This window comes from Manis pentadactyla, chromosome 5 (assembly GCF_030020395.1).
Source record: "Manis pentadactyla isolate mManPen7 chromosome 5, mManPen7.hap1, whole genome shotgun sequence".
Taxonomy (NCBI): domain Eukaryota; kingdom Metazoa; phylum Chordata; class Mammalia; order Pholidota; family Manidae; genus Manis; species Manis pentadactyla.
This window is the reverse complement of record NC_080023.1, coordinates 44,292,986-44,317,637: the sequence shown is the minus strand read 5'-3', so window position 1 is coordinate 44,317,637 and position 24,652 is coordinate 44,292,986. Positions and strand designations below refer to the sequence as shown.

The 24,652-nt window shown below is 40.1% G+C and overlaps 1 protein-coding gene across 2 annotated transcripts; it reads right to left on the bottom strand.

Moving 5' to 3' along the window:
* Positions 1–1,072: 1,072 nt before the first annotated feature.
* Positions 1,073–23,678, bottom strand: TMEM165 (transmembrane protein 165). Of its 2 annotated transcripts, XM_036895301.2 has the most exons (6): positions 23,201–23,676; positions 12,424–12,649; positions 7,347–7,522; positions 6,652–6,834; positions 2,520–2,625; positions 1,073–1,897 (listed from the first exon to the last, which is right to left on the bottom strand). In XM_036895301.2, the coding sequence occupies exons 1-6, from the start codon at positions 23,405–23,407 to the stop codon at positions 1,821–1,823; spliced, it is 975 nt and encodes a 324-aa protein (XP_036751196.1). In that variant the 5' UTR covers positions 23,408–23,676; the 3' UTR covers positions 1,073–1,820. The 2 variants fall into 2 exon arrangements, with proteins under 2 accessions (XP_036751196.1, XP_057358222.1); XM_057502239.1 differs by lacking the exons at positions 1,073–1,897; positions 2,520–2,625 and adding an exon at positions 3,620–4,046 and having other exon boundaries at positions 23,201–23,678.
* Between the last annotated feature and the right edge of the window lie 974 nt (positions 23,679–24,652).

The window sequence follows — 24,652 nt, the reverse complement described above, 5'->3', positions numbered from 1 at the left end:
CAATGGAATTAACCACACTAGTGGTTTTTGCCATGTGGCTTAGGTCTGATCTACCCGATCCTCTGTAGTTTTGTCCTCCCGTTACAGGATTGTGGTGCCTCAGAAAGTCATGCTGTTACTCACAGACCAGGCTTGTACTGGAACCAGGCTACCTGCACCGTCAGGTTTGGACTATGATGGTACCAGCTACTTCCTAGCAAGGACTTGTCCTTTCTGTTCTTGGAAAAGAAATAATGCAATTCTTGCTTGCTCTGGTTATAATAATCTAAGGCAGTATTGGGGGTACCTGATGCAGATAACGATGGTGTAATCTGGGGGTGGTACCTGACATTTCTTTGAAGTGCTTTATCTTAAAAAGGACTGTTTTTACTGTAATAAACACTTTCTATGGTAGAGAACACTTTCCAAAATGACTTATTTTTCATCACCAGGTACAACTACTTTTTAACTGACAGCCACTCTCAGATCTTAGCAACAGTGGTGAGCTCTCTTTCCCACCAAGAGACTGCAGAAAGGCCGCTGTATCGCCAGTACTGGGTCATTCACTGGGTTGTTTCAGTCCTCAAATTACAAACACCTGAACAACATGGACTTCCACAGCTCAGTAAATCTGAATTGTTCTGGGTCAAGGAACGTGTGGGAGTTTCTAGAGACAAACTATCCTCAGGTTTAAAGATGCTGTCAATGGCGTCAGTGCCCGTGGTAATAGAGCACATGTGGATGAGAGAGCAGTTCTGCTTCAGTCAATACAGTTAGTAGTCAGAATACTAAAATGACAGTCATTACTCAAGTAACTATTATAATATAAGGTGGTCTTAACCATAACCCTTTATTACAGGCTCTAGAATTCAACTGGTTTGACTCCCTACTCTATCTACCATGCAACTTTGGGCAAGTTTTCTTTTTAACTTTAATATGAGTGCCTATTACCTCAGAACTGCATGAGGGCTAAAGTGCTTTAGAACAATGCTTAGCTCCTATTTTTACATCATCTTTAGGAATTGGTCTGTAAACTGAATACTACTTTGATAATTAGAGTTATGCACTTGTATAACACACAAGGACCACACGCTCTGGTCGTACCACTTTTATTTACATTGTATATCTATGTTACATTGTTTAATCAATATAGAAAAAATATGAATACACTCATAGTATTCTCTTTTAATTTGGTAATTCCACATTGTCAAATATTGACTGTTTTTTTTATATTGGGCTTCCCACCCAATTTAAAAAGGAAAGAAGAATGGATCTGGTGAGCAGTTCACATTATGACACTAATACATTCCTCTTTTTTTTTTCTTTTTTTAAACAACCTAATTTTTTTAAAGACTTCTTTACTTACTGGGTTGGGGAAATGTTTTAAAAGACAGAAATTAATTTGTTCTTCCCCCAAGAACAATTTTAAGGTAAACATCTTAAAATGCCTCAGTGATCCAGAAGAAAATTTGTATTCCTTATAAAGGGATCAATGAAAAATCAAGTGGTAGATCCCCCCCTACACGGTGTGCCATGTATATTTATATACACTGTTGCCCAAAAAAGCCAAAGACACTCAAAAAGATCACATTAACATGATTATGCTGGAGAAAAAAGAAAAATCCACACTTAGAACGTCAGGTTTCCTTTTAAAAATCCATGTTGCAAGTAGAATCAAAGATTATTTCTTTAGGACATAATACTTTGATTAAATGGGCCAAACTCACAAATCAGTGCTACAAAATACAGTGTTTTCTATCACTTTTACTTACAATGTACACTATGTACATTAAGATAGGTAATTCTTGTCTTTAACTAAATACAAATGAACAAATAGCTTGTTAAAAGCCAGCATCAGGACTTATAAACAGTGCTGAAAATGCAAACGCCAAGAATACGATGCCTCCTATGATTGTCACTGTAAAAGAGAAAAAAATTAAATAAGGCACTATTTCTCTGCGAGGGAACCAAGATATTGCCCATTACTCCTCCAAACTAATAAGCTAACCTTGAAAACAAGTTAGAAACACTTAACCCCCCATTTTCACAGTAAAGAACCCTTCACTTGCCTGACTTTGAACAGTAAGAATCAGCTGCTTTTCTAGCATTGTTTTAAAAAATGACAGGATTAGGCGGAGACAGCGCAGATGAGCAGCAATGGAGCTACAACTCATCTTAAAACCCAGCTATAAAAAGAGTGTTCAACTACTTCTGACACATAGAGATTGTTTTTATTCTATCTTCAGAACCTACCAGCGACAGGAAATTTGAGTAGAAAGTTCTATTTCCACATGATTGTTTTACTGACTTAAATATGTTGACAAAAAAACACTATGAATCCAGGAATCCTTTTAGATTAATTTGTATTTCACGAACATATACACATGAAAAATGGTCCATGTTTGCAATAGCAGGGACAATAAAATGGACTGCTAAGATTACCAGTGTTCTTGAGTAAAAAATAAACTTTTTCTAATCTCTCTCAGTGATTCAAGAGTTAAAACATGGTATTTTTTTTGTAATTAAAAGAAAAGACTCACCAGTTCTGACAGAGATTTTCTGGGCTATCATTCTTCCTCCGATCACTGCCAGCCCAGTACACAAGCAGTGTCCCACTGTCCCACCCACTGCCACACCACAGGGGTCCTGGAAACAAGCATAACATCAACATAAAGCCAAGGCTGAAACTGCCACTTGAGCAAGATTAATTATTAAACACTGAAGTCTGCAACAACAAAAGCATAGAATGGTTTTAAAAATTCAGGTTATAATTTATGAAACAAAATAATAGCTGCCTGAAGGAGTATATCCCAATAATACCTAGGACTAGAGCTAAAAGTAGAAAAAACTCAAATCCATTTATAAGATCACAGTAACCCTAATTCAGCCTTTCAACAGGTGCTAAACTTAACTGACAGGCAATATTTAGTTCTTAGGTGACAAGTGCTGAGACTAAAACCTAGGCATCTCTTCCCTCAGGTACCGTTTGATACAGTGATTCTTTAAGTCAGCCATGACAGTATAGACCCTGCCTCCCTCACTCTCCACTGTGTCCTCAGTGTTAGCTTAGTGCCAGGAACATAACACAGTATTCATTCCATAAATGCTGCTGCCAAACAAATGGGAGGCACTCAGACTGAGACCAGTGAGAGTTTTCCAGAACAGATAGCTCTGGAGAACGAGCAGGAGGATTTGGCTGTTTTGTGGAGGAAGGAACACGCTGGTGGAAGGCAACAGACCAGACCAGTGTGCGCCAACGCAGAGGACTGTCCTGCAGCATTTCTGAAGGGAGCCACTGTCACAGGAGCAAAGCACATCAAGGTGGGCTGGGGGTGGGTCATGAAGGACTCAGGAAGTGTCGTTAAAGTTTAGACTTTAAGACACTGGTTGGTTTTCAGCTGAGTGGCAGTTTATGCTTTAAAAAAAAGTCTTAACGTAGAGAATGAACTGGAAGAACAAAACTGAAGGGCAAGGTGATCAATCCAATGGCTACTGCAACAGCCCTGGTAAGAAACAATGTTTTGTGGTGGGAAAACTACAGAGAAAAGCAGATGTATTTGAGAGAAATCAAGGTGGCCTAATTGATATACCTTAATGATAAAGGAATAACAGCCATTATGAAAAAATCAAGCATGACACCCAAGTTTCTCACCTGTAATTCTCTGAATTACACTAATGCCAATGTGACTGTACAGGTAGGGGAAGCAGTACAGGAAGGGCTTAGGGATGCCAACAAGAGTTCAAGAGTCAGTTGAGTTCACTGGGAGAATAATCTATAGGACTGAGTATGATGTCTCTGGGAGAGAATGCAGACAGATGTTAACACAGTCAGGAGGAACGCAACACCGAGAGGATGACAGAAGAATTCCCTGGCCCCAAGGAGAAGGTGGCTAGGGAATCAGCCTCCGAGGAGGACGCCAGCAGGGCCTGCCATGGCTGTGGTCAACTCGGAGCACCGTATCGGCATCGTAGAGTCCAGTGGGTTCAGTAAACAAGAAAATGGGAGCACCTCCTGTTCCCATCAGAGCCAAGCCCTTTCAGACTTTGGAAAGGGAGAAGATAGTAATCTGAAAAAGAAGTCAAACTGAGTAAGGGGTACAATTTTTTTAGATGAAAAAACTTGTGCATACTAAAATGCTCACAGATAAAGGCATCGATTAGCTATGAAGTGGGGGCATGAAGGGCTGGGATCCAGAACAGGAGGAAGAGGGACTGTTGCCAGGTGGGTGCAGGGGAAGAGACGAGGACTCCCACTGTCTGGGGTAGGAGCTAAGGCAGTGTGCTGTGCAGAAGCACGGGTGGGCCGACAGAGGACCTGACAAGGTTTGCAATAGCTTCCTCCGAGAATGGCAGAGGGGACGTACCACCCAAATGTTTGTCTACTATAACTTTTGATGCTGATACCCTAGAGGATGGTTTCATTCTATTTTAAAGTGACAATTGAAAAAACACTGCATTAAGTCAAAATTAAAAAGTTCTTTTAATACAGGATTTTTTGGTCTTTGTTATTTGCCAAATTTATTGGACCCTGGAACCTCCTTCCCCATTTTTTTTCTTAGTACCCAATTAACATCTCAAAGGACACTAGGATTCTGTAAAATCCAAACTGGGAACAATAAATGTTGGAAGCAGAAATGAAGTTCAGACAAAAATGAACTGAACTACCACAGCATGGTTTATACAAAATTACAGAAAAGAAAATTAGGAATATTAAGGGAATAAAAACAGACAGCCATATTTCTGCCCCCAAAGAGCTCGTTATATATCCCCACGGTGCTGGCGGTGCGGAAGGTGGCTAACACTAAGTGGCTCACTGTGTTGGGGAACCTACGTGCATTACCTTTTCTCACCCATAGAACAACTCATGAAGTGGGCAAATACTCCAGCCTCAGATAAGGAAACGCAGATAAGGTGCAGCAGCGCTGATGCAAGAGACGCTGACCCTGTCGGCACACCCCACGCGGCTAGCATACACTGGGCTAATATACCTCACGGACCGGGAGCCAAGCCTGTCACAAGTCACTCTGTGCAACACACATAAAAGTGTAAGAAAAAAAGCAATGACTCTGTGTGGATAAAATGAGAGCTTCTGTGGCCAGGATTCTCACCTGGCCCTGGTCAGCTGGCTCACTACACACGTGTGGGCAGTATGTTGTTATAAAGAGCTCCACCCAGTGCTCTGGGTGACACGATGGCCCGGCTGCAAGGCTGCATGAGAGCAGAAGCTGAAGTGGTGGCGGCACTGAGGATGGAGGCCCAGAGGATGGCTGTGTGGGGACAGAGGCCCAGAGGCAGACAGGCCTGCTATGTGCAGACTCGCTCTGAGTGGACGGGATTCTAGTGATTGACCTGCTACAGTGGGAATAAAGTTGGGTATAACCCTTTCACCCCAAGAACGTTCTACTGTCATTTCTTTGGTCACACTAAATCCATAGTGAACTTGCCCGGGGCTGAAACCCATTGGCAAGACACCCAACTATCTCAGCGAGGCCTTCAACTCGTTTTTACATTTTAAACTGCAGCCTATGTTAAGGAACTTGCTCTTTTATGGTGGACATATCCTAGGAGTTAAGAGCAAATTCAAGATTATCTAAATCCTACCATTCAGTGAAAGCTGTAATGACAGATCAGTAGCATGAAGCCGAGCTCAGGAGGAGCCTGAAAAGCAGCTGCAGCTTTCCATCCCAGCCACTCCTCAGTAACCGGGACCTGGGGGAGCAGGTATAAAACTTGACTATTCCCCTCAGAAGAAAGAAAGATTAAAAATTTTAAAAACCAAAAACCTGAAAGGTGTCTTTTAAATAAGTGGCACTTGAGAATTATGAATAAGATATGGTAGAAAAGGCTAGAAGGCAGAGACCCTTGGCTTCTAGTCCCTGCCTCTGCTACCAACTAACTAGCTTATGTCCTTGGACCAGCCACTTTTGGCCTCAGGTTGTTTCTTTAGAGCAAAGGCCAGCAGACAAGCTGAGGTCTCTTCTAGCCTACTACTGGAGGACTCAGTACTTTGGTGTTAAGATTTAATTAAACTGTTAATTCAGAAACAAGTCACCTGTAATAGCATTACCCAGAGACAAGCACTGTGAATATTTTGATTTCCTGAAGTCTTGTTCATTGAAGAGAGAATATTCTAGGAGCTACAGAGAAATCTGTTAATAACTGAGCTAATAATTCTCTGCTGGACAGTTAGGCTGTTTTTAATTTTCCACTGAATTAGTATTTTCTAAGTAAGTAACATCTGCAACAACTCAATTACTTTTTTAGCATAAGGAATGAAAACCCAAATATGCACTTTTAAGGCCTTAAAAATACTTGTCCATTATCTGGCCTTCAATAATAATATACCAATTTACAATCTTAATACACAAAGGAAAATTCTGAGAAAACAAGGAAAACCAAGTCAAGACAACTACCACAGCAACACTTTTGGCAAAAGGGAAGGGAAGGGAGTCAGCAAGATGAGTCTCAAGAGAGTAAGTTTGGACACAAGAATATTATCTGAGTGACTGCAGAAACTGGGAGGTCAATTTTAGAGAATATCAGGACTATCAGATCTAAAAGAGTCTAGTATATGAAATAATCCAGTGGCCCAACTTGACTCTGTCCAGGTCCTCTGGAGCACTAGTCATGCTTAGTTGTAAGAGAAGCAGTAGTCTCTCACGTATCACTCACCTCTCTCGCTGCCAAAACAATTGTAGTCAGTTGAGAGCGATCACCCCATTCTGCTAAGAATGTTAATGTAAGAGCTTGAACAAAGATGGGTGAGATAAAATGAAGCCATTTTTTCTGAGGTATCGTCGTGCTTGTACCCGTTTCAACATCTCCTGGTCCGTTCAAGAGTTTGGTTCGTTGAAACTGAATTAAAAAAAAAACGATAATCCAGGGAGCTAATCAAAACAGCAGAAAAGTACTCTATGTTTGTTTTTTAAAATCTTTAAATTTTATGGAATATGTTCTAAAAAACAAGCTATATGACCTCAAACATCTCTTTTGAACCACTGGTCTCATTATAGCAACAAATGCTATATTCTTAATTCTTCTATTTCTTCCCAAGAAAAGAAATACTTATTCGTCGCTTACCATCCTCAATGCTATGAGAAGAAACATGTAAAATTATACAGTTCCTGTTTTTCAGGAGCTTACAATCAACCTAATGAAAGGACCCGAGCGCACGGATCGGCATTCATCCCAGTGCCTCTACGACACCGGCACTCACAGGCAGCTGTGAGGAAGGAAACTAAGCAAAATATTTTTGCACAGCCCACCCATACCACACCTACATGGAGAGCCGAAGAAGAACAAGTGGGGGGTGTCTATTCTTAGTCAATGCCCTTTCTGTCCAGATATTCAACAATTATACTATTTACCTCTTCATCCTTTTTCTTTAATTCTGCTTGAACTTCTTCCAGTTCCTCTTGACCTTCATCGGGACTCATCTTTAAGCCTTCCCGAAGCATTCTAATGCCAAAAATGGCAAATAATGCAGTTGAAACATAGTATGTATACACCCTGGGTATGACCGTCGTTGCATAGCCGAACAAAACTGGAAGGAAACGCAGCGGTGCATCTGGTGAGTCAGCATTCATCACAGCCAACCAAAGGAAGTTAACTTCAGAAATCACAGTTTATCATTGTTGTAAAGGAAAAATGGTTCACATCAGAAGCTAATCTAACATGTAATAACCTTAAATAATTCCACTTCTTCCCCTCCACCAATATTGAACCTCTAGGCCTAGCCAGCGACCTAACCTAAGTCACCGAGAAATGAATGGTCCCACTGAAGACGGCCCATGTTCCCTAGGGAGGTAGTTCCTCTCAGGCCTATCCAGCCGGGGGCTGGCTTGCCACATGTCATGAAGGGCACAGTACTTTAGGCAGAAAGTTAACTTTGATGCCCTCTAAAGGTCCTGAAATCTTACACCTGGAAGCTACATCGCTTTCATGTGGAAGTGATCTTTCCTCATCACAAGTCTTTAAATTACAAACTTCTAATAGCAAAGGATCATGACAAGATTCTCACAGGGCATGATTCCAACTCTGTTCCTTTGTAACTAAAATAAGTGTATATTATGAAAGAAAACTAATAATTACTTAATACATATATGTAACTACTTAATACTAATAATTACTTAACACCGATAAGAGACTTAACTTATTCAGTACTATTCTTTCCTATCATTAAGAGGACAATTGTGTAAGTTATACACTTGTTAAATTAAATTTCATTGAGATGTACACTAAGATTTGTGCATTTTACTGTATGTGCCTCTATATATATATATATATATATATATATAAATAAAAGTTAAACTTGTCAAACACATAGAGGCTGTGAAATACTTCAGATTAAAAGACTAAAGAGAACTGAATGTTAATACCTGACCTAGGCTAGATCCTCTTTGGAATGGGGGAAAACTGCTACAGAAGATATTATTAGGTCGCCTGACAAAATCACAATATGGATGATAAAGAATGTATCAATCCATGTACATAAAGATATAATATTATATGTATATTTACATTAGATATATGAATCGTGTATATGTACACATCTTTTCTGCCATGACATCTACATAGCAAAAAACTACTTGACAGTATAACTTTCTTTTCCCCTGGTTACTGTCCTTCTATTTGTTCTTTCTTTGGAAACCTTTCCTAGGACACTCAAGCACTTTTGTTTTGGGAACAAGGAGAGGTTATTTTTCTTTAAGGCAAGTACTTTGCTTCAAGTCAGAATGGAGCCACAAACATACTCATTCCTCTACATCTTAGCGGTGTTCAAACTCTGAGAACACTTAGCTTGAGGTCATTAGTATGAAGGGGAAAAAAATGGGCCAAGGATAAAACTGTGAGAATATCAGTCTTTATGGTACACAATTTTTTTTTTCAGAGACAAACGTAAGTAGAAGCACATGGTATCACAGAAGCCAAGAGAATAAAATGGCAATACCCATGAATGTGGTCTGAGGAACTTATTAAAATGAAAACTGAACTCTGTAATTAGGAAAGCTGACTACTGAAGCTTTTACAAAGATGTCAGAAGCAGAAATCAGATTATAAGTAGGTAAGGAGTGAAACAGGAGGAAGGCTGTGAGGAAGAGGGACAGCAGTAATAATAAAACGCTGAAGTAACTATGATTATCCCTCCTGTTGTCAGATGGCAGAGATGCTAAGGGAGGGGCAGAGCCTGAATATGACCCTGGGCGGCCTGCCTCACACTCAGCCCTCCGCTAAAGGAGAAAAGGGAAAAGAGATGCAAGGGAGTGACCTACAAACCAGGACTGACATCCCCTCGCAGCCCCAGCCCCAAGAATAAAGGAAGACTTTATAAGAGGACACAGAGGAATCATGTATGGAAGACTATTTCCACGTGTACCTTCCGCATTCACGTTCCCTTTGTGCACGCCTTCTTAAACCTCCCCTGTTGGAACACAGGCTGCAGTTAAGGGTCATGCAGGTTTCCTTTCTCACATTCCTTCTTCCCAGCTGCCCTTTGCCCACATTACAAAGGTGCCTTCTGCCTAGCTACCTATGGCGCATTTCCTCACATCATAGAAAAATATATCCTAGGGCACCTCTAAAAGGGGTTCTGAAATACTGGTGTCCTCAATCAATGCATCCTAAATCAGAGAGGGCTTTGGAATCTTCTGGGTCTTAGACATTTTTTAAAGTCATGCATGGCATTAGAAACAGTATTTAAAGTCAAGCCTCTTTCATCCCCCAACCAGTGTAAACAATTGCATTTTCCCTAGGGCAGAAGCTTGTTATAGCAAAAAGCATCAGAAAAAAATACTCAAATCTGTAGTGTCTTCTTTGACCCAGATGGCATACTCAGGCTGGGTTCCATGCCTCCCCCATGCCCCCATCCACTCATCCATTTTAGAATCGTAAAGTAGATGGTTCTCATAGGGATGTATATCGTGTTTACTTAAATTCAAACAATACATCAAATGCTTTCTGACAGAAAATAATCCTGAGTTCAATGATTTACTACAGACCTAGTAGAACCAACATGACAATCAGGTAATGTGGCAGACATTTTCCATAAACTAAATGAGCTATACCTGCAGCTCCAAGGTTCTGGCAAAAATATATTTAAAATACGTAATATGATACAATTTTTTTAATGAAACCATTTATTGGCAAAAGTACACTGAAATTAACAATACCTTAATTTTCTGAATCGTTTCTAAATAATCCAGTTAAGCAAGGTGCTTCTAAGTACAACTAACATGTAAGACTAGCCATTTGATAAATTTCAGAAAACCTGTTTTTGGTACTCTGCTATCAACAAAACAGTATTTCAAACCATATTTAGTTGTCAGCTGTAAATCATTAAAAATCATTTTAAATGACAGACCAATATATAATTTTCAGCATAAAATTCACTTTAATGAATGGAGTGACATGGCTATAACAAAATCCCTTCCTACCTGCTTATTTATGTAAACAAAATTTCTCAGCCCTTGCATCTATTAAAAAAAAATCAGAGTTGATTCTACACCATGCTTCATTCTATCAATAAGTAATATCATCCACAGACACATAAACTAATTTTAAAAGAATAGTTCTATGACCTCATTAACAGATGCATTTCAACTTTAAAAAATATTTAAATTTGTGATATATGTTTTGATAATTTATGTACTACTAGTAACTATAACTCAATCTGAAAAATGTTAACATATAGAGACTTAACAAAGAGATTTTCATCATCTTTTAAAATTCTATAGGCATATTTTTGCTACAGATAAATGACAGTGTGATTCATAAAAGATTAAGTAAAAAGTTATAATCACTAAGGTAAAATTCTATGAGGAAAGTAAGAATTGAAAGAGAAGAAAGAACAATGCAAATTTCCAAATGTTAAAGAGTTTATTCAAATTTGTTTTAAAGGAATGATGACCAGTATGTATCATATGGGATTGGATACCCATATCCCAATAGGCATCAAATTGTGAATGGTATTTAGATTCCATTGCATATGTTTTAAAAGAATACATAATAGTTTATTTTATACAATATACCAGAAATTAAATCTCTGCAACTCCTTAAGATGAAAAGTTTAGATATCCTCAGTGTGAAAGGGGGTCCATAGTCTTTCAAAATGATTTTAAAGAGATCCAAGGAGAAGGTGTGAAGATCACTGGGAGAGCCTGTTCCCTCCCTGGCCCAGGTAAGGAGATGTGACAGTGCCAGCAGCTAGAGGGAGGCAGGCTGAGGGCTTGGCCAGAGGAGACTCATCCGCGCACAGCTCAGGAAAGGAACTGAGCCCATTTCAGGAATGGAGCCTGGTTCCGATGAGAGACCCGGCAGAGAGGACAGTTCTTTTAGTTATCTCAAAGCTGGAAGTTTCAAAAATAAAGTCTCTGATATTACTTAAACCCATTCCGAACAAGTGACTTCACCATTTACATTTCTCCACACTGTTCCTATTTCCTATAATACAAATTTGCCTTTGAAGAGAAAATTAAGTTTTCATTGTGAAATAGGAACAATAATAATTTCTAAAATGTGAAGAACGGTCGAATTATTTTTATCAGTAAAATACTAATTTATATTATGTTTAAAAAGACTCAAACTTGAACCTGATTCCAAGTAGCCAGAAATAAAACTTGTTCAAGACTTTAAGAACTTAAGTTTCAAGAGAAATCTAAGGCATGCTGAAGAGTGAATGACTGAGCACCTGAAATATAATACCTCCTTTAATACAGACCGCAATCCAGTGAAGAAGGTATTACCTCCCTTCTAGGTGAAAGGACTTCATTAGGCTACTGCACAGCAGAGTTACACTCCAACCCAGGTCTGATCCTAAGGGGAAAGCTCACTGTTTTCCACCCGATTACATGGCTCAAGGTAGCTTCTGAATCAGAGACTAAACTATGTTTAATTATTTAGTGTTACACTTACTTTTTCATGGTGTAATTCTTTAAAACTGAAGCCTATAGGGAAGTAACTCAAATAGCAGGACAAACTGGAAGTCTAAGAACATGTCATTGCTTTACTGTAATCTGGAAGAACAGCTGTATAAAACACCATCAACTGAAAGTGAGCCCAGTTACTGATGACCAAATGTCCTTCAACAGGAAAATACGCAGTTCCCTGGGGTGGCTCAAGTCTGCTTTCTAAGGTATCAGATATAAATAAGCTTATTTGGACTGAAAAGAAGAAAAGAAAGGATATACACATGCCCAAGGAAGGATAGAACACTAGCGAATAAATGAGGAGCATGCAATCTTGGCTGTTAATGCCTGAAAATTTAATTTTAAAAGTACAATATAGTTTTTAAGAGTTTATACGCAAACACCATTTTCAGTTTGCTAAATTCTGGAACTTTGTGAACCAAATTCCAACTAACTAGTTGAGTGACTTAGTGACTCAATGCCACACACCATGCTTTCTCCTTAATTTAATATACTTATTAAGAGGAAAAAGCACACTCACCTGATAAGCATGTCATTAGGCCCAAGGCAAGCATAGCACCAGCCAATACCGTCAAACGGTTATAGCGCATCGCCATGATGGCTGCTATAAAAAATGTCTTATCCCCCAGTTCAGATACAATGATAACTGATATGGCAGCGACAAATGCATGGATAAATCCCAAATTAGTTTGGGCAGCTGGATCTTCTTTATTGGTATGAACCGGGGCAGCTGGTGTAAATCCTTTCTGAAATTAAAAAAAAAAACATATATATATATCAGCTATTTTTTTGGAGGGAAAAAAAACCTCATTATTTAAAATTCTTTTATTTTGTATGTGAATTAAGATTATTTTTCTGTCATGGTCATTAGAGTTATTTCTGTCTAATCAATTTGAAAGCCATTAATAATGGCAGTAACATTTGATTGATAGTTGCTACAAAGCAGACTCAAGTACAATTCTACAAAATAATTTTTTGGAAAAAGAGTAGAGACCAGCTATATCCATCCACACATTAAAATTACCTTTTATTCTAAGAATTTTGTGTGTGTGTGTCTGCCATTTGCCACTTTGTGATTTGAGGTTTTAGTTCTTAGCTGTCCCATTCAAATTTTTATTTGTAACATGGAAGACCCAGGTATGTTGATCAAACATTCAAATAACAGAAAACTGAGAGAAATTTCATTAACACTTTAGAGGACAAAGTAGGATCCAGAAAGCTTTCCATAGAGCTAGACCAAGAGATGGCTCTAGCTAAGATGAAGTTTATTACACACGTGGATATAATGACGGTCCTAGACTAAAGTCTAAAAATATCCAAGGAAGGAATTTACCTGAAAACAAAATCTGATTCAAAAAGATACATGCCATCCAAAATATATAAAGAGCTCATGCACCTCAACAAACAAAAAGCAAATAATCCAATTAAAAACTGGGCAGAGGAGCTGAACAGACACTTCTTCAAAGAAGAAATTCAGATGGCCAACAGACACATGAAAAGATGCTCCACATCACTAGTCATCAGAGAAATGCAAATTAAAACCACAATGAAATATCACCTCACACCAGTAAGGATCGCCACCATCCAAAAGACAAACAACAACAAATGTTGACGAGGTTGTGGAGAAAGGGGTACCCTCCTACACTGCTAGTGGGAATGTAAACTAATTCAACCACTGTGGAAAGCAGTATGGAGGTTCCTCAAAAAGCTCAAAATAGAAATGCCATTTGATCCAGGAATTCCACTTCTAGGAATTTACCCTAAGAATGCAGCAGCCCAGTTTGAAAAAGACAGATGCACCCCTATGTTTATCACAGCACTATTTACAATAGCCAAGAAATGGAAGCAACCTAAGTGTCCATCAGTAGATGAATGGATAAAGAAGATGTGGTACATATACACAATGGAATATTATTCAGCCACAAGAAGAAAACAAATCCTACCATTTGCAACAACATGGATGGAGCTAGAGGGTATTATGCTCAGTGAAATAAGCCAGGCAGAGAAAGACAAACACCAAATGATTTCACTCATATGTTGAGTATAAGAACAAAGAAAATCTGAAGGAACAAAACAGCAGCAGAATCAGAGAACCCAAGAATGGACTAACAGTTACCAAAGGGAAAGGGACGGGGGAGGATGGGTGGGAAGGAGGGACAAAGGGGAGAAGAGAAAGGGAGCATTACAAATAGCATGTATAGCATGTATAATTTTGGGGGGGGGGCACAGGGAGGGCTGTGCAACACAGAGAAGACAAGTAGTGATTCTACAGCATCTTACTACACTGATGGACAGTGACTGTAATGGGGTTTGTTGGGGGGACTTGGTGATGGGGGGAGTCTAGTAAACAATGTTCTTCATGTAACAGTAGATTAATTATACCAAAAAATTAAAAATTAAAAAAAAAAAGATACATGCATCCTTATGTTAACCGCTGCACTATTTACAATAGCCAAGATATGGAAGCAATCGAAGTGTCTGTCAGTAGATGAATGGATAAAGATGTCCATACACACAAGGGAATATTATTCAGCCATAAAAAAGTAATGCTGCCATTTACAACAACACGGACAGACTTAGAGGGCATTATGCTCAGTGAAATAAGCAAATAGTGTATGATTTCACTTATATGTGGAATCTAAAACAACCAAACACCAAGAGACTTATAGACACTGAGAAGTGACTGGTGGTTACCACAGGGAAAGCTTACGGTAGGTGTGTGAAATAGGTGATGGGGATAAAGAGGCACAAAATCTCAATCATAATATAGTCACAGGAATGAAATTACAGCATACAGAACATAGTCAATGGTTCTATCACATCTTCCTATGTTGACAGGAAGTACACCAGTTGAGGTGAGCATTTAATAATGTGGATAACTGTGGAATCTTTATGTTGTATACTTGAAAGCAATACAATATTGAGTATAAACTATACTTCAATAAAAAAAGAAATACCGAAAAAAATATCCTAGGAGGTAATGTGGCCTAATAAAAAAGACAAACCAGAGTCTTGATAGAGATTAAGGTCTTCTTATGTTGAAAATGAGACAAAAGCTCCAAAAAGGCAACAAGCACTTTAAGCACTTTGACAAGATAGTCACTCTGAGCTGCTCAGCCCTTAGTCCTAAATTCTGTACTGGTTCTGAGGCACCTCATGTTAAGAAAGCACTGCACTCTGAAGATCACCTCAGACAAAGAGACACTAAAACAATGGACTAGCAAGCAAGACACAGTGAGGCCAAGTTCAGCCTGTGCAAGCTAAGAATGTTTTATGTTTTCATGGAGTTGCAAAAAACAAAGAGAGAAATAGGAAGGAAAATTATGCAACAGAGACTTTAAGTAGTCTGCAAAACCCAAAATATTTATTATTTGATCCATTACAAAAAAAGTTTGCTAACTCAGGCTCTGTAGCAATCACGTAAGGGACAGGAAGGACTGGGTGCCTAAACTCCAATACTAAGAAAATCGGTGAGTCTGTATCCACTCTAGATGATGCCCACAGGCAGTGACAGAAACATGACTTCCAAATTCCACAGTAAAAATCAGAAAAGGTTGAGCATTAGGTAGCCTAGACCTCTCAGCTAAAATCTGGGGAAATTTAACATTTCAGAAAATATCTGGCATTAGTCCTAATCCTTATAAACCAGCTCTTGATTGAACAAACACCATTTTAAAGGATGTTTCTCTCCATTACCACTTTAGTTCCACCTATGCTGAAGTTCCTTCAAACATGAGTTTCCTTTCTCTTCCAATACCCTAGGCACATTAAGCATCATAAAAAAATAAAAGCATTCAACTTGGCTCTCACTGATGCAACCATTTTCCTCTCAGAAATACTTTTTGTATGAAGAAACTTCACTGGAAAATATTTAGGAAATGAAATCCAATAAAATTCTTAGGAATAAATATACACCATTTATGATCAATTAGCTCCAAGCTCAAACAGAAAATGTTTATTTTATAAAAACAAACAGTAGAAATCAAAACTACATATTCTTGTGGTTTTATAATTCCCAGTCATAAACCTTGGCAAATCACTTAGCCTCCCTTTCCTCTGTGTAATGAAGAGGATAAAATTTGCGTTAGGAGTACAACAAAACAAAAAACTACATTTTCTTAAAATCAACTTAAAGCTTTTGTTAAATACTGAGCTGGTCCTGGATAGCCAGAATCATAGTGTTAAACCACAAACCATGGTGGTAAGAGTTTAAAACAAAGATATCAGGGTATTATAAAGATAGAAGATTTCCAGAACTTAAAATGCTAATAACAACTAGGGTTAGAAAATGATCAGTTACCAATCATCCATCTGTTGTTGATCAAATGCCTAAATGCTTACTACCTGCAAGGATGTCTCCATTTTCTAACTTACCTTCAGAGTGACTTAGCGTTTTAACGTGAGGCTCTGGTATCTGGACTGCTGGGGTTCATAGCCAAAGCTTTAACAGTTACTGTATGACCTTGGGCCAGTTAAGTTTACCTCCCTGTGACTCAAGCCTCAGCTGTAAGATGAGGTACCCTATGGCTGATAGGTTTGTTTGAGGATTCAATGAGTTAGTACATATAAAGCCCTTAGGATGATGCCTCATACACAGGACGCACTCAATTAGTTATTGCCGCACACCATATAACCATTTTAATCTTCCTAAAATAATTTCATCATGTTACTTCTTTAAGAAACTGTAATGGCCTTCTTATATCTATAACATAAAATCCAAATATTTAATTATGATAACTATCCCACATCTCTCATCTCATCATGTGCCAGTTCCCAAAATGAGCCTTATATGCCACACTGAAGGATAAGAGCAGCGCCGTCCAACAGAAAATAATGCAAGCCACATAACCTAAGTCAAATTTTTCTGGTAGTCACATTTAAAAGAGAACAGATAAAATCATTTTTAGCAATACTTTAGCAATATATCCAAAATACTACTCTAGGAATATTTTAATGAACTATCTTAACTTTCCTTTTTTTCTTTTAATACTAAGTCTTCAAACTCCAGTGTCAGTCTGCTCACCGGACATATTTCACGCACATCTCCATTGGACTAACCACATTTCAAGTGCTTAAGAACCATCACATGGCTCATGGCTGGAGTACTGGACAGTGGAGCACAAGAGTATGTCGAGCTGTTGATAACCACAAGCCTTCAATCATATGCTCCTACTTCCCTTCCTACCTCTTCATTTTCCCCTATTCACCTAGAATCCTCAAGACCCAACTTATACAGAACTTCTGAAGGGAGGCCTATCCCCCCAACTCGTCCTCCTAATGACCCTCCTCTCCTCAAACAAAACTGAAGGCACACTGTGGGCAATGAGTCATGGCAGGTACCTGATTGAAACAAAGTTAAAGATAGAAAGAAACACTCAGGGAGTTCAACTCTTTTATATTAGAAACGTGTCAATGTAATGTTATCATCTGTAATAATAAAAAGGGACAAAATAAATGTCCATCAATACAGAACTGGCTAAATCAATGGTAGGTCCATGTGATGGAATATTATGGGACTAAAGATAAGTTTTATATAAAATAATAAGGAAAAATTGCTAAGGTGTTTTAAGTTGAATGAAAGTATGTATATAGTCGTATGTATGCAAAGGGGAGGGGAGGTAGATAGGGATAGAAAGTGTAAACACAGTTGTTAACAGCCAAATCTCAGCAAACAGTAATAGTTGATGTTCCCAGGAAGGAACCAGGATGAATAAAACAGAGGTTGGCAAACTTTTTCTTAAAAGATCAAATATTTAACCTTATTGGTCATGAAGTCTCTGTTATAATTATCCAACGCTGATGCTGTAGCTTGAGAACAGCTGTAGATAAATAATACTTAAATCAACAACTGCAGCTGTTACAATAAAACTTAATTAAAAAAGAAAAGCAGGCAGACAGTGGTAAACTGCAGTTTGCTAAACCCTGAACAAGAGGAGGAGATACACTTTTCACTCTACACTCTTCTGTACCTTTTGGATTTTTTACCATGCACATGATTACAGACACCTGTGGTGCACCAATCCAAAAATCTCTTGACTCCATCTCTTACTCCATCTGTGGAGGTCCAATTACTTTTGGGCTGTAACTGGCTTCAGGCAGGTCTAACCAGAAGGCAGGTCCAACCAGAAGAAAGTGCCCGATTTGCACTTACTCATTCACTACCCAGAAGAATGGACAAGTTAACACCTGCAGGGCAATCTTTAACTGATGGGAGAAGCCAGCTCTGAGGTTCTCTTCAATAGGCTCCTTGGATTCTTACTGGGTTCAGTACTACTCACTCAAGGAGTAGCTAAATCAAAATGCTTGGGGATACAAGCATTTACATCATTCCATGGACTGACAGTTTGAAAGAATACAGGCATGTTCTGACAAAGGGGAATACACATATCAGATGAATAGTTGTGTTAAGATGTGAAAACTGAATTGGGTCCAGACTGACAATCCTGTATGTTTACGGACCACCTCAGAAGTAAGGCCTTAAGAGTTTTCAAGGAGAAGGCACAAACATGATTAAGGCACTATGACTAATATAGGTTAGGGCAGAAAGTAGAATGCCAGTGACTGGACCAATTAATCAGGTCAATTGCCCAAGACAAATTAGTGAAGGAAAAATCAATAGAAACGTTAGAAAAGGGGTAGAATCCAAGATGATGGTAGGGTTTTCTGCCTGATTACCTGGTAGAAACACTGATATTCCTACAAAGTATGTGAGGAAGATGAATAAAAATGGTTTGGTTTCAGACATGTTCAATTTCAAGTGATAAAAAGCACTTCAAGTCAAAATTTTCAAGAGGTCATCAGAAATAACACACCTGAGTTTAGGCTAGCACGCAAGGTATGTATATGGTTGCTGGTAGATGAGATTTCCAAGGGAAAATTCAGAGACTAAATCGAAAAAACGAGTTGTAGAGAATGTATGTGTTTAGGGAAGGGTGGGGTTGTCAGGGAACAAAACTGTCTTTGATATTTATAGAGCCAGGCAGGAGAGTATCACAGATGGTCAAGCTAGAGGCAGTCGCCATTTAGTGAGCTACTAACCAAATGCCAAGTATTTGCATATACACTGTTTTGATACTCAAAACCGATACTCAAATCCTTAAGAGCTGTTATCTCAAAACAAGAGGAGAAACTGAGGACCAGTAGGGTTGAATTATTTTCCCAAGTTCATACAGCCAAGATGGGGTAGAACTCTTAAGAGTGGGAAGTAAGTTAACAGTGTCAAATGAGAACTGAAAAAGACCCGTGAGTTTAGGAATTAGGTAAGTTATCTTTCAAAAAATGGAATTTCAATAAAAAGACAAGGTCAGAGGCCAGATAATGGAAAACTAAAACCATGTGAGAAAGCAGCTAATTCCCTAGTTGGAAATCTGGTTTATAAAACTGAAGAATAGAAAAGAATGCAGTTCAGTACAGTTAAATTAATGGCCTTTTCTTTTTCTTTCCCAAATAGATGAAACCTGTGGGCAGGTACAAGCGGATAGGAAGGAACCAGTGAGAGAGAATATATTGAGAAAGGAAAGTACTGAGGTCAGAGATGAACGGGCACACAGACATCTGCCCAACACAAGAAGGCAAAAAGCACCAATTAAGATGTGTTCAGAAAGGTCGGACACAGTGACTGTAATTCCAGTTCTGGTGTTCTACTATGGTTACAGTGTCATACCACAGTGAGTCACAAAATGCCAGTGTTTCCTTTGGCAGAGAAAACTATTTTAGTATTTTAATTTGGTCCTGAGACCCAAATTATTTACATCTTGACAACAGGGTCAACGACTTACAGCATCAACTTGTTGAATAAAACTCTTATTTTAAAGTTAAAATTAGTTCCAAATTGAAAATTTTTGAAACAGAAAGTATCCTCATTTAGAAAATATCCTTTCATGCTTCCATGATCTTCAAGAGAAGGAAGAAAATGGCAATTAACAATGACAAAATAATTCCTAGTCTAGTTTGAGGTCAAATGAACACATACGTGACTGGACTAAAACTGATACGGACACCTGCTTCAGAATCTCCATCTACATATAATGCAACTGCAGAAGATAAAGATACTCTCTTCGAAACAAAATCTACAGCGTGCTACCAAGAAAAAGACAGATATCCTTGCAAAAAAACCACAAAGTCACTCAACAAAAGTTATCACACAAGAGATGAGACTACTTGAAGATACAGGAGTCAACGGAAATGCTTAGAAGTGGCTTAGAACTGTTTAGAACTTAAACATTTTACTTGATTGTATGAAATCAGAAGAACATTTTTCAGAAGTTGGAAAATGAGCACAAAAACATACATGAAACTTGAACAATGACACCATGGATAAACCTGTTTTTAAAAGACTACATTATAATAAAAGATAACATTATATTTTACTATAAATTTTCACTAGCATGTCTTTATGGATGGTTTAGTTTGTTTTTCTTAAATAACATCTTACTTTTTATTAGCGTTACTCATTAATTCATATTAGGATAATATATAATAATACATTTTTATTTTAACAAATATGACTTTATTTTTATGAAAGTTACTGTTTTGTATTAATAAATTTTGACACTTGACATGTATTAAAATGTATTTAGTTTCACTTTTTTTTTTAATGAATTGCTTTGATGTCAGCGTACTACCAGATAAACCCCATTAACATAATGATCATTTCATTGTGAGACAGCAATTCTGAGTAAGACAGGAGTCCTCACACCTGACAGCCTCAATCTTGGCTATAGAATTGGGAGGGCTGGACTGGATGGAGAACTTCAACTTGATGAAAAAGGAAAAAAGCTTAAAGTATATTACTCTAAGCTTAGAGTATATACAATATACTGTGTGAAGGCTTTCTTACAGTTAAAACATAGTAATAAAAGAAATACCAAGAAACAGTGAAGCAGAAATATAGTTACAAGAATTTGTACTTTCGTGGCAATAGGTTTTTGTGGCTTTAACAGTGCTATGCAATCAGAGAAGTTCTTTAGACTTCTACAGTAGGCAGCAAATTATAAATTACCTTTATTAAACCTATTTGATCTCCCCAACTAATGGGATTTAATGCTTCTTGTATTTCATGCTCGGCCCACGGGAGGAATAAGAAAAAAACTGAATAAATGGATAGAAACATAAACGGCATAAATGAAAGGATCCAAACGATCAACAGTGCTTTTTTTCCACAGGTTTGTAAATTTTGGTTTAATTATAACTGTTAAGTTCAGACTTAACTCCCCCAACCCTTTTGCCTGACTATAGAGGGAAAAACACCCAATGTAGAAAGTTCTGTTCCAAGTTCATACATTTGGCTTCAGAGCACCCTCTAATTACATTTTTATAATACATCTTACACTTGAATGCATATCAATTAAGGAGAGATTTCCACCCCTTCATTTTCAGAAGTCTACTCTCACACAATGGCACGGAGAGTAAATTTAAATATCCTACCCTTTTAAAAGACCCACTTGCATGTAGTTGCAAAAGCAAAACAGTCAGAACTTTTGGGTTTTCAGCAATGCTGAATCCTGGCTGATATGGCCATTAAAATCGAACTCTGACCATATCTTACCTCCACCAAATAGACAAAAAAAGCAAATGATAACTTGTATTTCACAGTTTAGAAAACATGTGAAAGACAAATCTCTTCCAACACACTGTAACACTGTCCAGAGGGCGAAAAAACTTGAGCCATATCAGAACATTACATTAAAACCAGAATTAAAACAAGACAATGAGATTCTACAATATACAAGAAACTAGAATAAATTCCCATCTAAAAAGAAGCACCAAGAATAAAGTATCAAAATACTAAAGACAAAAACGATGTTATATTGTGCCTGCCCCTTCTCTCCATATCCTGTTGTAAAGACAAGGATCCTGAAGACCATTTAATTATGGCCACTGGACACTGTTGCCTTTATTTTACATGGCTAGATTTTTACAACCGGTCTAAAAGGGTATTATTAATAGCTATACCGACCACCATTTATATCTCAAAAATCACTATATGACTAAAACTTTGATGAAAGGCCTAGAAAGTTACATTCAAAATCGCTCAGTTACTTAAACCAAAGCAGTTACTGTTTGAAAACATTCTTAAATGACAGAAGACTAAATGATGAATCAGCATTTCAGTTCGATTTCAGAAGTGGAAATGGCCAGGAGGTTCAGGTGGGCCCAGTAGTTACCAGCACGAGAGTGAAATCATTTTTTAACCACGACATTTTAGGGAAGTCTTCACAGAAAGGAGGTATCTGGAGATTCTTGAAAAGTGGGAAAGGTGAAGCCCGGCTTCTCAGGGAGGCGTTTTGTGGGAGACTAGCGACGGAGCACGTGGCACGTCTCCGGTGCGCGTATGCATGCGTACAGCCTGCCAGCAAGGGAGCGGCCAAAAACCCTGGAGGTTGAGTGGGAGGTTCAGCCTGAAGAAGATGGACTGAAATCGGTATGCAAGGGTAACCCACTTAATATTTCTGAGAAGTATAACAGAATTCAGTTTAGGAAGGTTAGGTGACCGCAGGAATGTCGCCCAGGGGGCAGTGGGAGGGGGGCATCGGTTGAGTAGCAAACCGTCCCCTCCTAAAAGAGGCTCCAGAGGGCCTAAATCCAGGCGTCCAAACTGGAAATTAGGAGAAAGCCGAGGGCTGGAAGAGGGAATAAATTTTAAAACGCTGCCGAGATTTTGAATACAAGTGACTAAGTGACCCTGTGAACATAAATGAAGACGTTCATTTACATCTATTTAGTGAAGGCCAAAGATGTACACTCCCAAATCTGGTTTTGTCATTCCACAGGGCCGCAGCACTCTGTAGCGCCAAAGACTGATCATTCCTGTGCGTTCCTAAGAGCGGCTCTCTGCAAGCGAGGGCACGTTTCAGACGTTTTTAAAAAGTCATGCTTCATGATCCATGTATGTTTGGCAAAAACCACAAATCGAACAAAACTGAATTTGAGTAAGCAGTCCGGGACAGTTTTCAACACCACAATGGCCTATTATCCTCGGAACACGAAAAGCCTCCCAGCTGCCCTCTGTTAAAAACTTCCTACTCGGGAGGAGTATTTCCAGCTCCCAGAACAGATCTGCTTCACTGGACGCCCATCCCCAACAGCGTCCCGCCCCCCGCCCCCCCCGGCTCTGGAGCGTTCCGCTCCCTCCCCCGCAGCCCCCGAGGAGCCGGGCGAGGCCGGGCCTGACCCGGGAAGAGGCGCTGCCGGCCGGGCTCCCCTCCCCCGCCCGCAGCACCGGGCCGAGGGCGGCGCTCCGGCGGCCACGAGCCTGGTACCCGGCGCACCACGCCCGCCCGGCCCGTCCTACTCACCTCGGCCCGGGCCGGCTCGGGGCCCTGCCCTGCCGCAGGCTGCGGCTGCAGCTGCTGGGCAGGCGCCGGCGGCTCCTTGTTCCGGTGGCTAAGGTCTTCGTCGGGGGCCGCCCGGACGCCGGCCGGGGCCCACAGCAGCGGAACCAGCAGCAGCAGAAGCAGCCGGCACGCAGATGCGCGGCCGCTGCCCCGGGCCGCCGCCGCCATCCCGCCCGCCGAGGCGGCCGCGCACCCGCGAAGCAGGAGGAAGTGCGGCCGACGGGAAGCCTCGACCCGGAGCCGCCTCCGCGGTGCGTCCGTCTCGCCACCGCCGCCTATCAAGGAATCTGCACCATGCGGGAGGTGGCACGGGCGCGCGCGAGCCTCGGGGCAGGCCGGCGTCCGCGGCCGCCCGCTCCGTTCTCTGTGTCTCCTGCGGTGGCCACACGGCTCCGCCAACTGTCTCAGCGCGGCCCAGCCCGGTTCCGCCGGGCCCCGCCCCTGCCCGTGACGGCCTCCCATTGGCCGGGCGTCCGCCGCGGCGTCGTGACGTCCCCGGGCAGGTTGAGGTGCGGCTCGCGCCCTCCTGCCATTGGACCCGGCGCTCCAGGGAGGTACCGGGCGCCGCGTGACGTTTCGCTCCGAGCATCCTTCTCGCGCCCCACCCGCGGCCCTCTGCCCCTCTGTGCCCGCCGTTGTAGAGCGGCTCGGCTCTCGAGTTCTGCTTCCTCCTGAGTCTTCCGCCCTAAGAGCCAGGCCGGCCTCCCGCCTTTCTTAGTCTTCCCTGTATGTCACATTAGTTCCAGCGCTCTGGCTACGTGGCACTTGCGGGGAACGCCACACCTGGCCGGGTGCCGCACTCCGCAAGGATTATCGGTGCCTCCTCCGACGCGGCGGTCTACTCAGGACAGTGTTGTTAGAAGGGCAGGACACGATTATTTAAAATACCTCTCAAACAGAACTTAGGAAATAACGGACGAAAGTTTTCGAGACTTGTTCTAGATACTGTTTGTCTGTAATCACCGCCAGACCAAAAACATCAAACACTGCCCTTGTCCTGCACGCTTTTCTGTTTTGGATGTTTTGTGCCGTTCCAAACTTAGTCTGGCCTCTGTAAATGTTTGGATTTTTAAATTGAGTGTTTAGGATTTTTGAAGGATGGGGATGGGGTGGACAAGAGTAGAAAACAGGATAGAATGGTTTATTGGGCTTCAGAATACTTTTACGTCTTAAATTTAAAAGTTGAGCTCTTTGGTTACGAGAAGTTTACATGCTAACGTGCCAGCTAAGGAAGGTTATCACTAAAATACTAGAACAAGAAATGAATCCACCAAAAGGATCTGTGGTAAAGTGGACAAACGTACTTTGAGTTCAGTGAACATACCACATATTATGGGTTAATAAAGCTTTCGTCCCTGCTGTTCTTGCTGTCTGTAACTTCCTTTGTTCTGTCACTGTTAACTTCTACTCATA

Coding starts and splice junctions, on each gene's coding strand:
- TMEM165 (XM_036895301.2), bottom strand. CDS start 23,407: ATGGCGGCGGCGGCCCGGGGCAGCGGCCGCGCATCTGCGTGCCGGCTG. Junction 7,523..12,423: donor CCTAATGACATGCTTATCAG/GTGAGTGTGCTT, acceptor GTTTCCTTCCAG/TTTTGTTCGGCTATGCAACG. Junction 6,835..7,346: donor TAAAGAAAAAGGATGAAGAG/GTAAATAGTATA, acceptor TTTTTAATTCAG/TTTCAACGAACCAAACTCTT.